Here is a 15,680-nt window from a genome sequence, read left to right as displayed (position 1 = left end):
TCCTTTATCCAGTTTATCTATACTTTGCTCTCTGGTAGAAATATTTCTAGGAAATTACCTTTTGTATGGAGCCTGAAAAATATTATTTTGGTTTTGTTTCATCATTTTTAGAGGCAAACAATCCTCAGAATATATCATCTCTTTGATCATTATCTTTTAGGTTAATTGTTTTTGGTTGAATTTCAAGAAGAATAAGTAGAAGAAATATGTTTCAAGCAAGGGAAAATCAGTTTTCTCATCTGTAAAACAAGAGGATAAGAGCAATCATCTTGAAGGTTCCCTTTCCAATGTTAAAATTCTATGATGCTAAATGAAACTGGAAGAATGATTCTGCACAGCTCATTAATTAGAAGAATTTCATTGATATTCTAGAGTTGTTTCCTGCCATAAGGTTCCTGCAATATCCAACAGTTTTACAAAATGTGCTTATAATGCTTTCAGCATTAGATTATGCAATAGTATTACAGCTCCAAACTCATAGAATACCTAACCACTTGCTATGGTACTCCTTATATGGCCAGTGTTTTCATATTGGTGTGAAATAAAAATGAGGTTGATTCATTATATGAAGACATTCTGTTTGGTGGATTGTTTAAATATATATATATATATATATATCTGCAGTCTAAATATATATATATATAAATTAGACTGCAAGGATTCTCAACAAGTTTGCAAAATGTCATGAACCCCTTTGACAATCTGGTAAAGGCTCGAGTCATGTTCCCAGGATCCATGTTTTTCAACTTTCTTACATGGTTCATCTTTCCCCCATTAGAACATAAACTTTCCATGCTTTTCTATTCCCAGAACTTAGCCCAGTTCCTAGTGCATAGTAAACATGTAATAAATGCTTCTTTCTTGAATAATGTTTTAACTGCATAAGAGGATTACAAAGAAAGCCAACTATATTGATATTTAGTAAGCGAAATATATTTTTTTTAAAGTTCACTGATTCAAAGTTAAGATCCCACATTATACAGAAGATAGAAAACTAGATATTTGGTGATGACTACTAATGATTTAACATTCTTTTCTTCCACCATGCTATTTTATTTTTTTCTTACTCTAAAATTAAACAAGTGTTTCTTAGGACACTTTTCATAATTTAGGTTTCAATTGCAATGGTATGAGAAATATATTACATGGTTTGCTTAAGTATGTTTTAAATGCTGCTTTGTGGAATAATAAGTGTTTCAAACCAATGCAGAAACCTTTTCACATCTCCAGCTTTCTGTCATAAAACCTAGAAAACATGGGATCTGCCTCATCCTTCTAGACCTCTGCAGCCTTTGACCACTCTCTCTCCCCGAGTGTCTCTTCTCTCTAGGCTGCAGGAGGCTACTCCTTACTCTCTCCTGGTTTTCCTCCTGCCTCTCTGACTACTCCTTTTCAATTTCTTTGTTGGATCTTCATCCATGTCACTCCTAATCATGTAATCTCTAAGCTGATGATTCTTAAACCTATTTAACCAGCCCTAGCCTCTCTACTAATTTTTATTAGACATCTTCAGCTAGATGTCCTGAAGATGTCTTAACCTCAAATGTCCAAAACTAAATGCATTATCTTTTCCCAAAAAAAATCTCTCCTTTCCAAACTTCACTATTACAGTTGAGGGCATCATGATCTTTCCAGTTCCCCAGGTTCGCTCCCTATCAGCCTCAACTCTTTACTCTCTCTCTCACTTTTGTGCCACATCCCCATATCCAATCAGTTACCAAGACCAGGCAATTTCACCTTTGCAACATCTCTCTCTGACATTGCCATCACTCTAGGGCAGGCCCTCATCACCTCACAGCTGGACTATTAAAAGTCTGCTGGTTGGTCTCCTGGAGAAAAGTCTCTAGCTATTCCAGTCCATTCTCCAGTTGGCTACCAAAGTGACTCCCCTAAAGCACAAGTCTAAGTCACTGTCCTTCTCCACAGACTTCAATGGTTCCCTATTACCTATAGGATCAAAAAATATCCTGTTTGGTATTCAAAGCCCTTCATAACCTAGCCTCCCTTCCCTTCTAATCTTCATACATCTTACATCCAGCCAAGTAATGTTTCATCTAATGACATGACACTGACCTCTTTGCTATTACTTGAACCAGACACTCCATCCATCTCTTGACTCTGCATTTTCAGTGTCTGTGCCCCATGCCAGAAATGTTCTCCTTACTTAGCTGTACTTCTTGGCTTTTCTGAATTTCCAAAAGACCCAGCTAACATTCCAGCTTCTATAGGAATCCTTTCCCAATTCCTTTTCATTTATTTCCTTCTATCTGTAGATTATTTCCTATTCATACTCAATATCACTCACTTGTATATATTTGTTTGCATGTTGTTTCCTCCATTAGAGTGTGAGCTCCTCTAAGGAAGAGACTAGACTATATTTTGCATTTCTTTGAATTTCCAACACTTAGCACAATACCTAGCACATAATAGGTACTTAATGAATAATACCTCTTATACTAACATGATGCTGCCTGATGTGGCTAACAACTTGTCATGTTATAATGAAGTTTACTACAGAACTAATCTTTATATAATGTAAAACTCCTACATTTTAACAAAAATCATCTTTGAGATCAAAAGGACCAAAAAATGAAAAGTCAAAGAAAAAAATATTTAAGACTCATTGAGAGCTGGGAGATTCTAATTGAACTGTGTTCTAAAAACCTAATTTTTAAAAGAAATAGATTTACAGTTTTAACTTCAGTGATTCATCTAAGTTTCCTTTATCTTTCCCAATAAGGTAATCATTTCTTATTTTCTCATCTATGTCCATCCCAGCACAGTTTGGATGTATTTCCTCTTCTTTGTGGGGTTTGACTTCTTTGGGTTATCTCATTACCACATTACAAGTGACACGATAATAACTGGGTGATCATTAGTTAGGCCTGAGTATTAGGTTTTGCTGCTCTCTAAAATCAGCTCAAGAGAGCTGAATTCAATTGACTAGAATCTCCCTAGTAGGGGAAGAAGATATAACTAAACACACCAGCAAACAAATCCCAAGTAACAATTATAGGCAATAGTCTGCTAACTGATTTCTTTATCTTAGTCTTTTCCCTCTCCAATCCATCATCAGTTCAGAAAGTAGAGATTTCCAAGCATGTACCCAAAGAAAGGATAAGAAAATGGACTGTCATCCTTTTGTTAAAGAGACTGGTAAAGAGGCAGGTATAGGCATGAAATGGCATGTAGGCTTTTAGAAAGGATTGAATTGTTTCCTGTCAAACAGAAATATTTATCCTAAATGAGGCCATAAGGAACTAGCCAGTGGAGTTTATTAAGTGGCAAAGTGTACTCCAACTGCAACCAAGTTTTCTAGTAGGGGTTCACTTCCAAGATCCAAATTTAAAAGAATGAGAACAACTCTTTAATTGATATGAAAAAGATATGAACTGGTAGTATTCAAAGGAAGGAAATTGAGCTATTAATAACCATGTGAAAAAATGCTCCAAATGACTACATAATTAGAGAAATACAAATAATGCAATGCTGAGGTTCTCCTTCACACCCATCTTATTGAAGCTGATAAAAAAAGGAAAATGACTAATATCAGAGGTGCTAAGGGTAAATAAGAATATTAATGTGCTATTGGAGGAGCTATATATTTGTCAACAATTTGGAGCTATGCCATAAAGGTAAATAAACTATGCACATTCTTTTTAACCCATCAATACTACTAGCAGGACTATAAACCAAAAATAGCAATGAAAGAATAAAAGGACCCATATATACAAAATATATGCATTAGCTTTTTGTGTGTGTGTGGTAACAAAGAACCTGAAAACCAAAAGGTACCCAATCAAATGAAGAATGGTCTTACAAATTATGACATATGAAAGTAATGGAATACTAGTAAGCCATTAGAAATGATGAAAGAGATAGTTTCAGTAAAATCGGGTTTCAGTAAGACCTGTATGAATCAAGCAGAGTTAGGGGGGGCAGAACCAGAAAAACAATTTATGTAATGATAACACCACTGTAAAAACAACTCCAATCAATGCAATGCACAGCTATAATCAAGAGGACTGATGATAAAGCATGCTACCCAGCTCCTTAGAAAGAGGTAATAGACTAGTGTTGAAGAATGAGACAAAGTTTTTTGGACCTGTCTAAGGGGGGAGTTTGTTTTGCTCGATTATAAATATTGGTGAAATCAGTTTTATTATTTTTTTGTGAAGTGGGAAGAAAAGGAAGTAATTTTCTTACTTAAAAAAATTAAATTTAATTTTTAAAAAGTAGCTGAATTATGTCAATTCATTTGTTAAAACAGTTTTATTATTTTTATGTGAAGTGGGAAGAAAAGGAAATAATTTTCTTAATTGAAAAAACGTAATTTAATTTTTAAAAAGTAGTTGAATGACAACAATTCTGGGCTTCAGGAAAAATCACCTGGGCAGTACTGTTGAGGCTAAGTAACAATTGAGGAAACATTGGAGGCAGAGAGATGAAATAGTCCAGGTAAGAGGCAGTGGGGTTGTGTGTAATGAGAAAAATTGAGTTGGGAAAGATGTAGTTGAGTTACGATATGAGAAGGTGCATCCAACCAAGGAATACAATTTAATGTGGACATCCAGTCTGAAATGTTCATTAGATGATGGTGTCTGAGGACTCAGGAGATAGAGTAGGACTGGCTCCAAAAATATGTGACTCATCTGTGCAGAGATAACATTAAACCCACGGCAGTTGCTGAGGTTACCAAGAAAGAACATGCAGGGAGATGAGGAAAAAACATCACTTGGACTCCTGTAATGTGGTCTCTGTGCCTCCAGTCACTCTGCTTCAACTTATCCTCTACACTGCTTCCCAGGTGATTTTACTAAGACAAGGTCTTCTCCATCCCCCTAGTGTGCTCCAGTTGTTACCTATCTAGTCTCAAAACATAAATGCCATCACACATTTACAGCCTTTCAAAATATGGTCCTTCCTATCTTCTAGTCTTTCAACATTCCTTTTAATGGTCCCCTCTACTCCTAGCACAGCCTGAATGAACTACTTGCTGTTCCTCAGACTTTGCATCTTCAGACCAAAGGCCTCCCACTAATGTTCCCCCTCCCAAAGTTCAATTCAAAATAAGACTTTTAGTCAAATTCTTTCTCTCCAGGAGGTCTTTGTTGGTGCCCCCTCTCCTCCTCCCCATGAATTTTAAAACTACTCCACCCTACTCAGACTGTACTTTAGAAGATCTGATTTAGCCATTTCCTGATTAGTAACAATGGAGATAACTTGGTTTAACAGAATCAAGTCTTAGGAACTCTACATTTCTCCACCCTACTTAGTTTAACAAGATCAGGAATGTCTGCACCATACTCAAAGATTTAATTATCTGAGAAGATGGCCTTCAACAAACATGTGCAGAAACAGCTGACAGACCCCTGGGCTGTCTTAACTCAAGCTAAACTATCATTGGTACAGATGAGATGCAGGAAAATGACATAAAAATGTCTACATTAAGGCTCATCACTTCCTCCCTTCTCCCTCTTTCCCCGGAGAGGCAACTCTGGCTGGCAGTATGCTAGGCTTTCCGACATCTTGGTGTGGTGGCAGCTATTGTTTGGATTTGGCAGTGAGTTTGTCCTTGAGCTGATTCAGGTTCAGGCATCTTGGCTGAGCCCTTTGGAGTTGAGGTTGATTCCTTCCTCCTTCCTCTTCAAAACTTTATCTTCCTAGAGCCTCTGGTCTTCCTCCTGGCACTAGCCAGGTGGGAGAAATCCTACACCCTTTTCCTTCTTCTTAATTTCCTCCCACTATATCGATTAAATCACCATAAAATTCCAGCTGACTTGGTTATATTTTTTTTATATTTGGGATATCCATGGCAACCAAATAATTAGCATAGTTTAGGTCACAATGCTAAATTATCCTTTACACCCCCCCACCCACCAAGAAGCTTGTGTCTTCCTCTCTAAAACTATCTTCCACTGACTCCGCATTTATCATATATGTTATCACACACATACAACACACACACACAGAGTACAGTGCTAGTCCTGGAGAGAGATCTGGGTTCAAATCCAGTCTCCGGCATTTTCTAGCTTGTGCGACCTGGAGCAAAATATTTAACCTAGAGCTGCTTCTGTTTCCCCAGATGTTAAGTAGAAAAAAGTAGCCTTTACCTCCCAGAATTGTTGAGAGAGTAAAATGAGATATGAAATGTAAAATTAAAATCCACTACTCAAAGTATTATATTTTTTATAAGATTTATTAATAATAATTTGAAGGAAAGTGATAGCCTTAGAAAAGAGCAGTCTGCCAGGACCATGAAAAAAAGGAGAGGGGGGAGAGGTAGAAAGGGAGAAAGGAGGGGAGGGGAGGGAGAAAGAGAGAGAGGGAGAGAGGAAGAGAGGGGAAGAAGGGGAGAGGGGCGGAGGGGGAGAGGAGTTACAGGACAACTTTATCAATACAATATAAACACATAAAGTGAGGACGAAAAGGAAAGAGATTCTGGGAGATGAAGTCCAAGGGTATAAAATTCTATTTACACATTATAAAATGCTTTATAGTCAACCTTAAGATTCTATATAAATGCTAGCTACCATAGTATCATTTTATATTGTATATTTATTAGATTGTATTTATATTAGATTGCATACTTATAGATATAAATTACATTATAATTCAGTAATCAAAACACATGAGCTGGGAGTCCTGGTTCTTCTATTTATGAGATTCATTGTTTGACTTGGATTTGGAATCAGAAAACCTTGTTTCAAACCCTGGTTCTACCATTTCTTTCTTCCCTTTTTTTAAAAATCTTTATCTTCTGTCTTAGAATCCATACCAAGAATTGGTTCCAAGACAGAATTGCAGTAAGGGCCAGACAAGTGGGATTAGGTGACTTGCCCAGGGTCATGTCACATTTGAACCCAGATTTCCTATCTCTAGGCCTAGCTCTCTATAGACTAGGCCACCTAGTTGCCCCTGCCATTTATTTTTTTGTGTGACCTTGGGCAAATCATTTCAATTCTTTGGACCTCAGTTTCCACATCTCTAAAAGAAGTTTGAACTAGATAACTTCTAAGTCCCTTTTAGTTCTAAAATCTTTAATTCTATGTCCTTAGACAAGTCACTTTCAATTCCCCCTAGGTTCTTCACCTAAAAGTTCAGGATTGATTTAATTGATATTTTTTTTCCATTCTAACATTATAAAACCTCCATTTCCTTGGGGCTAATCAGTCAGTCACCAAGTATTTAAGTTCTTACTTATGGATCAGGCACTGTGAAGTGCCTGGAGTGGCAAAGCAATGCAAAAAAACAAAACAAAACAAAACAAAACAAAACAAAAAAACAACCCTCTGGGAGGAGCTCAGAGTCTAATGAGGGAGATAAGATGCAGACTATGGACAAATAAGTTCCAGACAGGATAAATGGAGATAATCAACAATGGAAAACACTACCATTAGGGGGATCAGGAAGGGCTTCTTGTATACTATTCAGACCCTTCAGTTGTAGCTGTCAACAAAGATACTGAAGTGGTTTTCCATTTTCTTTCTCCAGCTCATTTCACAGAGGAGGAAACTGAGGCAAACAGGGTTAAATAATTTGCACAGGGCCACATAACTAGTAAATGACTGTGGGCAGATTGAACTGAGGTCTTCCTGGCTCTCTAATCCACTATGCCACCCTGGAACTTTAGCAGGGACTTGAAGGGTGCCAGGGAAACCAAGAGACTGACTTCTTGAGACTCCTGACCTCATTTCTCTTAGTACATAGAACATAATTGTTGGTCAATAAATATTTGTTGAATGACTTCCTTTAAAGCCCAGGTGCTTATGCTCCTTTTCATGGTTGGCTACTTTCCCTTCCCAGGAAGGGTCTAATGAAAGCTTTGCAGTCAGAATTAAGGTGCAATATAATGTGAGTCAACCAGTAACACTGCAGCAGCCACACCTCATGGGGGCTCTAGTGCAGGACTGCTCAAATGGAATCTTTTGAGCACAGATTCTAAGTTCTTAACCAGAGAATGTCCCTCCTCTTTGATGAATGCTTGAGCATCACAAAGCGAGAATTAATAGCTGTGCTATGGCAAATTAAAAAATAAATAAATATGTGAGACCCTAACTTCACTTCAGGGAAGGAGACATCCCCAGAGATATTTATTAGAATGCAAAATCGTGATGAGTGGAAAAATGGAACTAAGCCTCTGGTGTGCATTTGGAGTGTTACATATTAGGTGTGAAATATGTATCAGTTGTAGAGTTGTGGAACATTAAGAGAGGCAGAAAAGGGAAATTATAGTTGAAAGCTTCAAAGTAAGTGTATCTATCAACTTAAAAGGGAGAAGATGAGAGCAGAGAAATATCCCACTGTTCCCAAGGCTACTTTACAGAATCACAGACTATTATCGCTGAAGGGAAGCTCATCATTTAGTCTAACCTGCTGCTTATGTTACAGAAAAGGAAACTGAGACCCACTGTGATGCCATTCCTAATTCTTGGTCTTTTGATTGTTTCTTACACTATACCACACTACTTAGTTATGAGATCTCCACAAGTCACTTCCTTTTCTCTCTGCCTCAGTTTCATCACCTGCAAAATGAACCTGGGTCATCTCAAAGATGTTTCCCTGCTCTTTATGATTCTACAAGAGGGTCTTGGGTAGGAATCCTGGCTCTCTGTGGTTGCCATTAGCTCCATCAAAAAGCATTTATGAAGTGTTTAAAGTGCAGGAGAACTGTTAGATGCAGAGGTTCCAGAGCCCAAATGGTAATATTCAATCGTGGAAAATAGCATTTATAAGTTTAAACAAAGGCTTAAAAAATAAACATAAGGCAATCGGAGGATGCTGTCTAAGGCCTGGGTTCTGCTTTAATAATCTCTGATATGAAACACCTGGTGTAGGGGGAATGAAGCCCAGTTTCTGCATCTGAGAGTCGGTTTAAATTCTGCTGTAATCTTTACTACTTGTGTGAGCATGGCGATTACTTTTGTAGGCTTCATTTTTTCTAAACTGTAAGCTGAAAGGGACTAGATGGACACCCCCCCCCCCACACACACACCCTCACCCAGAGCCCTCCCTACTCTAAATCTAAGATCCTGCCAACTCAACTACGTATTAACACCAAGAAATACACCTAAAGAAGAAGCTGGAGCCCGCAGGCTGTGGAATTGTTTGCTACACATAAATTAAGCAGCTCTGGGTGCCCAGCAGAGCTGGAAAGTTCAAGGAGACAATTTCCAGAACCAACAACTTTAGGAACAGAAGCTGAGCAAGGTTCCTCTCAGCAATAGTTGCAAACTCCCGAAACCAGGCGCCAGCAAGGGCTGCCAGTCTGCTATCACAGCCGAGTCTGAATCAGTGAGGGAGCAGCACGCTTAGTCAACTTTCCTGAAAGTAACACTGGGACTCTTGGGATGTCCACTTACATGAAGAGGGCACTTTAGGCCAGGGAGGCCTTTTACTTTCACTTTCTCTTTTTAGAAGACGTTCTAAAGCGGCAGATGGGGAAAATACTTGATTTCAAGTCAAAGGACCTGGGTTTAAAGTTTAATTATGCCCATTACTACTTTGCGGATCTTGGGTAAGTTACTCCACGAGCCTCAATTTCCTCATCTGTAAAAATGGGGGCGAGGAGGACTAGATGAGACAGGGACTTTTCTAGCCCTAAATTTATGATGCTCCCTCTCTGACGTTAAGGAAGCAGGGCAAGCTTACCCAAGAAAGGGATCCAGGTGCCCCGGGGCAAACTGCAGGGCAGGGTACCCGGGGCGGCTGCGGCGCGCCTCCTCGAATACCCGTCACCACCTGACCCGGGCGCACCTGGGCCCGGATTTTCTCGCCATTCAGTTTGCATCCTGGCCCTTCCACCATCGCTTTGGTTGGCTCCCTTCTTCGGCGGAGCTGCTGAACCACCAGGAGGAAGTTACCGCCATCTGACCAGCTGGGTTCTCTCCGCCTCCGGGTCAAGTCTCCCGCGCGCTAAGCTCCGCCCTAAGCTTTCTTCGGCCGTAGGCTCCTGAGTGCATTTAGGAGGGGCCAACGGGAACTTCTACCCAATCAGAGGGCTCCGGGACTTCGGCTCAGACGCTTCTCCGCCTTCAGTGCACTGTCTATTGACCCAGAGGGGATCCTCAGGTGGGCGGGAGCCTGGGGTGGCCATTTCGTAGGAGTGGTGAAAGGTTGAGGATAATGCTGTAGTAGTTTCTATCCTTCCTCCTACTTAGAGTCATTGAATCGCAGAGAGATTAGGGAAGAAAGGGAGAGGCTTCTGGGATGTGGGATTTGTCCGTCAATAAGTAAACATTTATTAAGAACCAGGAACCCAGCTAAGCTTCGGGGAAGCAACAACCTTAGCTCACAATCTCATGGGAGAGACAAGGGGCAAATAACTATTGCAAATAATTATATACAGAAGGACCTGGATTCAAATCCCCTCTTAACAGCTATTGTAACTTAACCTGTGTAACTGGGCAAAAAAACTTCCTTCATCTTTAAAATAAAGGATTTGGACCAGATCCTCCCATTGATTCTCCCTCTTCTGCTCCAGTAGTCTAGAAGAGGTCCAAAGGAGGAAACGGTGGCTCCCAGAAATCAAGTAGCCTGCCCCAGATCCCGCAAGTGTTAAAAAACACAGGCTCAACCCAAGTCTTCTGATCCTGAAGTCTGGTGAGATTTATCTTTCTTCACTAGGTTCTAACTCTTTCTGTTTAGGTATAGGTTTCTGGGTAGGGCAAGAGAATAAGAATCAGAAGATCAAATTAAATAGATATACTTTTCTTTCCAAATTCAGTCTCAGAAAGGTGACATAATCCTAAATGTATATGTTTCACATCTAAAAATCTTACAAAGCAACAAGCAGGTTTTAAAGCCTCAGGGAGCTGGAGAATCATTTGAGCATTTTGTGTTTTCTCTTGGGAAAGCAGGTAGAATAATTAATAGTATCCTCACTTTTCAGATTATTGCCACTATGATTTCCATTTTAGAGATGAGAAAAATCAAGGCTCAGGGAGGTTAAATGATTTGATTAGGCCCTCTGACTTATGCGTTCTTTTCACAAAGGCAAAGAAGCAAGCTTTAGACTTTCTTCTTACCCTAAGACTAGTATGCCTTCCTGTTTTCAGATAGTTTAACCAGATGATCCCTACCAAAGTTCTTAAAACCATTATAGACTGCTTAGGAGAGAAATAAGGAGTAGGGGTCTTTCATTCTTAATGGCCTACTGCATTTTTCCCCAGTGGTTTTATAAATATATTATATCTCTTTGGAAATTGGTGAACAGGTCATTCTCATATAATATGAATTTATATATACTGTAACACATGTTTCAGAATCGGTGTGTTCAAACAAGAACAAAGGAGCTCTGGATGATAAGTTCAAAATCAAACAGTACTGATATTTTCTTTTATATATAGTGAAGGAATAATTCATTTTTTCTCTATTCTAAGGTCACTGCCCTTTGACAGTTTCCCTTTCTTTCATTTTCACTTTAGATCTAAGTGAAAAATCACCTAATTCAGGGCCTTGGTTTCCTTATCTGTAAAATAAGAAGGTTGAACTAGCTAAATTTTAAAATCCCTGCTAGGTCAAAATCCAGGACTCTGTTAGTCATGAAGGGGGCCTCCCTTTAAAGGTCATCTGGTCCAGGATTTGTAATCAAATGTAATGCAAATCACAGTTTAAGTGCCTACTATGCTAAAGTCACAATGGTAGTTTTCATCACAAGGAAATCAAAACCAATATGGTTCCTGCCATCTGTAATCTTACTATGTACCAGATGAATTATAAAAACAACAACAGCAGCGATAGCTAGACTTTTATATACCTATGGTTTGAAAAACCTGGATGAAAGATAAGAATTTTGAGAAACACAAATGAAGAGCGTATCCTCTTAAGGTTTGTGTAGAATTAAGTAGGTGGGTGATAAATGGAATGGGGAGTTTGGGAAACAGCTAGTAGTCCCCTATGGCTAGAATGTAAAATACATCAGTCAATCAATCAAAAGTATTTAGTAAGTGCCTGTTATATTCCAAGAACTCTATTGTGCTCTGGGGATAAAAATTTTTAAATGGCATAATCTCTACATGAAGCCTGAGTAATACAGAATAAGATAGAAAAGGTAGGTTGGAACCAGATTGTAGAAAGCCTTAAATAGCAGACTAATAAGATTGAATTTTATCCTAGAGGCAATGAAACCACTAAAGATTTTTAAGTAGGAAGAGGATATGGTCAGGTCTATGCCTTAGGAATAGTATTCTTTTTGGCAGTTGGATGAAGGATGGATTGGAAAAGGGAGAGACTGGAATCAAGGAGACTCAATAGTCCAGGCAAGAGATTAGGAGGACCTGGTGATATTGTGAATGGAGAGGAGAAGGAATGTGACAATGGAATTAATGGAATTTGGCATCTAATTGGATATGTGGGATAAGAAAACAGAAATAGACAAGGATTCCCAGGTCATAGATACTTGGAGGTGATGGAGAGAATGGTAGGCTACTGAACAGACGTAAAAGTTTAGAAGAAGAACAGTGTTTGGAAAAAGAGTTAATGAATTTGTTTTAAAAAAGATTGGGGGAAACAATGTCTCCAAGAACATAAGAAGATCAGGTGTTCCTGGTTTTGTCCTCAACTTCCCAGGTGACATTTTTTTCTCAGAGTTATGTTGTCTCCCTTGTTTCCTCTCAGGTTTTTATATTCGTAATATTTTCTTTTTTCCTCTATGAAACATCCAAAATCCCATTGAAGCTACAAAATGTACTTTAAGCTACAGCTGTTACTTGGAACCTCTATTTACCTCTTCATCATAAAGGAATAATTGGCAAATTACAGGTCCTCAACTTTGCGGGTGTGCTTTACATTACAATTTCACAGCACTATTAATGCATCAGTCAAATATGAATGTTATCAAATGAATATCAAAATATTCAGTATTTCTTCCCCAGCCTACATATTTTTACAAAAAAAAAGAAAAGAAAAAAGCAACAATAGGACAGAACCTCCATCTACATGTGATTTAATGGAAAAGTGAGTTGAATTGTACCACTTAGAGAGATTTAAAAATAAAACAAACAACAAACCTCCAAAGTCTTCATGTGGTACCCTGGGTTTTCATCTGTTACAGGTGATGAAACTCTGTACTCTTCTCCTTACATGGTCTGTGGGCAAGTTCCCAGAAGGGATGACAATCATCACATGGGGGAAATTTCTTTAATTTCTACTCGTATATAAATTACTTGCATACATTTAACAAGGGGAGATGGCATTCATCCATACTCAACTCCCCCACAATTTGAGCTCTGGATCTAGGAAGCTATCATTAGTGGGCATTATGTGCAGGTGTTTTGCATTGTATTTACTAAACAAGACTCCTGCTTCAATACATAAAGAGAAACTTTTACACTATCAGACTAACATATAATAAAATGCTCTGTAACAGACACTAGTTTGATACTTTTTATAGTTGGAAGTAAATCTCAAATGTAGGAACCTCTTAAGGTGTTTGTTTTTGTTCCTTATGTCTGTGGAAATTCAGGAATTACAGGGACTTCCCCAATAGGAAAAGAAGTTTACCTCTAGACACAGTGACTAGTTTAATAAGGTGCTGCATAGATACCTGGCCTGAAAAACTGCCTGTGTTTTATAAGTATAACTCTCCTCAATGTGTACTGTTTGTCTGGGCTCTTTTCTGGTATTAAAGCAGGGAAGAATTGTCACCCTTGAGTTTTCATACTGTCACTTCTATTTTCCATGGACAAAAATTGCTATGAATCCATAATTTTATTGCAGTACAAATAGGGATAAGATAAGGATACCCTCTGCTCCCTATTATTTAACTTCATGCTAAAAATGTGAGGTCTACCAAGACAAAAAAAAATGAAATGAAAGGAATAACACCAAGAAGAGACAGGCAAACTTATCTCTATTTGCAAGTGTGGTGATGATCCACTTAGAAAACCCCAGAGAATTAGCAAGAAACTAAAGTTATAGCTTCAAAACTAATACAATGAATAATTTTGTTGTTGTTGTTCAGTTATGTCCAACTATTTGTGACCCTGTGCATCATAGCTGTCCATGAGGCTTTCTTGGCAAGGATACTGGAGTGATTTGCCATTTTCTTCTCCAGTGGATTCTTTTTGTCAGACAATCAGAGGTTAAGTGACTTGCCCAGCTAGGAAGTATCTGAAGCTGGCTTTGAAGACAGAACTTCCTGACTCCAGACTCAGTGCTCTTAACCACTGAGTTACAACCGCATCTCCAATTTATAATAACAATAATATATGTTGATATGTAGTGATTTAAAGTTTGGGAAGTGTTTTACATCTGTATCTTTAGTTAAGCCTTACAAGTGCCCTGCGAGGAAATGTTATTTTTATTCCCATTTACTTTTATTTTCCTAATTACATACAATAATAATTTTCATATATTTTCCAAAATTATAAGATCCAAACCATCTCCTTCTGCAAATGGAGATGGCAAGCAATTTGATCAGGGCCATACATGTATTATCATGCAAAACATATTTCCTTGTATTGGTCATTGTTGTAAGAGCACACACATATAAAATTAAGTTTTATTCCCATTTTTATAAATGAGAATACCAAGTTTTGAAGAAATTAAATGACTTGTTCATTGTTACATAGTTAATATCAGAGAGGGTATTTATTCCCATTTCTAGAGAAATTTGTAGAGGGAAAATGTCTCCCCAAAGCCTGAGATGGGGGAAATAAAACCTGTTTTTGTCATTTTGAGTTTGACATAACAAAGAAAATCACATCTTGGAAGAGAGATCCAGCAGTTAGATGGTGAGGCATGGTAGAAATTGAGAAGAGAGGTAAGGACTGGATGTAGAGTCTTGAGAGTCTACTGTGTTGAGATACTTGAATTCATGGCCACTGATGAAATCACATTGAGAGAGGAGCCTAAAAGGAGAAGAGAACCCAGAACAAAACCCTGGAGAACACTCACACTAAGAGTGCAGGAGATCAAAGATGATCCAGCAAAAGACCTTTAAAAGAAGTGGTCAGAGAGGTAGGAGAGGAACCCAGAGAAAGAAAAAAAAAAGAGGAAATATCCAAGAAGGTGATTTTAGGGTCAACCATGGCAGAGAGGTCAAGTAAATGAAGGCTAAGAAAAGTCCAGGCCTTGTGCTTATCTGGCATAACCTCTGAAAACCCAGGGTCACCTCTGTAATGATGAAATACTAGAAAAGGACTTTTCTAAAGGGCAATAATCTCAGTGCACCATAAATTTGATAGTACTAGTTAATTATGCAAGCCTATTCTTGCTGAAGGGTTTGCAAAGAGTGCAGTATGCAGTCCAAGTAACACTCTTGGATGTAGAAGGAAAATGAATATTAAATGTACCCTCCCTAGGCAGATCTCATAATCTTTGTGATTAGTATATGCAAGGCTAACTAAGACTAGGGAGGCCTTTAAATATCCCAATTCCTGAATTTATAGACTGAAAACTATTAAATTCTGCATATCTTAAACAACTTAGTGAAAAATGAGAAGGCAGTATAGTCTCTGCAACTTCAAGAGGGGATAATTTCAACAGAATAATCAAGTAATTTTTTTCCAAGAAAGAAAATTGGATTCAAGGCAGTAATGTAGCATTTTTAGATGTTAATATGGCAAAATCAAGAGTTTATTGCAATTTACCACAATAAAAATATAAGCCTCGTAGCTTCACAGAGGAACAGTGACAAGAGTTAAAATTAGAAAAATATATAGGGTGGTGTTGGGAAT

The 15,680-nt window shown here is 38.2% G+C and overlaps 1 protein-coding gene across 2 annotated transcripts in view; it reads right to left on the bottom strand.

Moving 5' to 3' along the window:
- Positions 1-9,937, bottom strand: part of NEIL3 (nei like DNA glycosylase 3) — a 57,555-nt gene extending 47,618 nt beyond the window's left edge. The window contains exon 1 of one of the 2 annotated variants that reach the window (XM_056802936.1): positions 9,652-9,937. In XM_056802936.1, coding sequence (XP_056658914.1) covers positions 9,652-9,807 — 156 coding nt within the window. In that variant the 5' untranslated portion in view covers positions 9,808-9,937. The remainder of the gene's footprint in view (positions 1-9,651) is intronic. The other variant, XM_056802935.1, reaches the window with a different exon arrangement.
- Between the last annotated feature and the right edge of the window lie 5,743 nt (positions 9,938-15,680).

Source organism: Monodelphis domestica, chromosome 6, assembly GCF_027887165.1.
Source record: "Monodelphis domestica isolate mMonDom1 chromosome 6, mMonDom1.pri, whole genome shotgun sequence".
In the NCBI taxonomy this organism is placed as follows: Eukaryota; Metazoa; Chordata; class Mammalia; order Didelphimorphia; family Didelphidae; genus Monodelphis; species Monodelphis domestica.
Note: the sequence above shows the minus strand (reverse complement) of the source record. Positions and strands in the feature narration are given on the sequence as shown.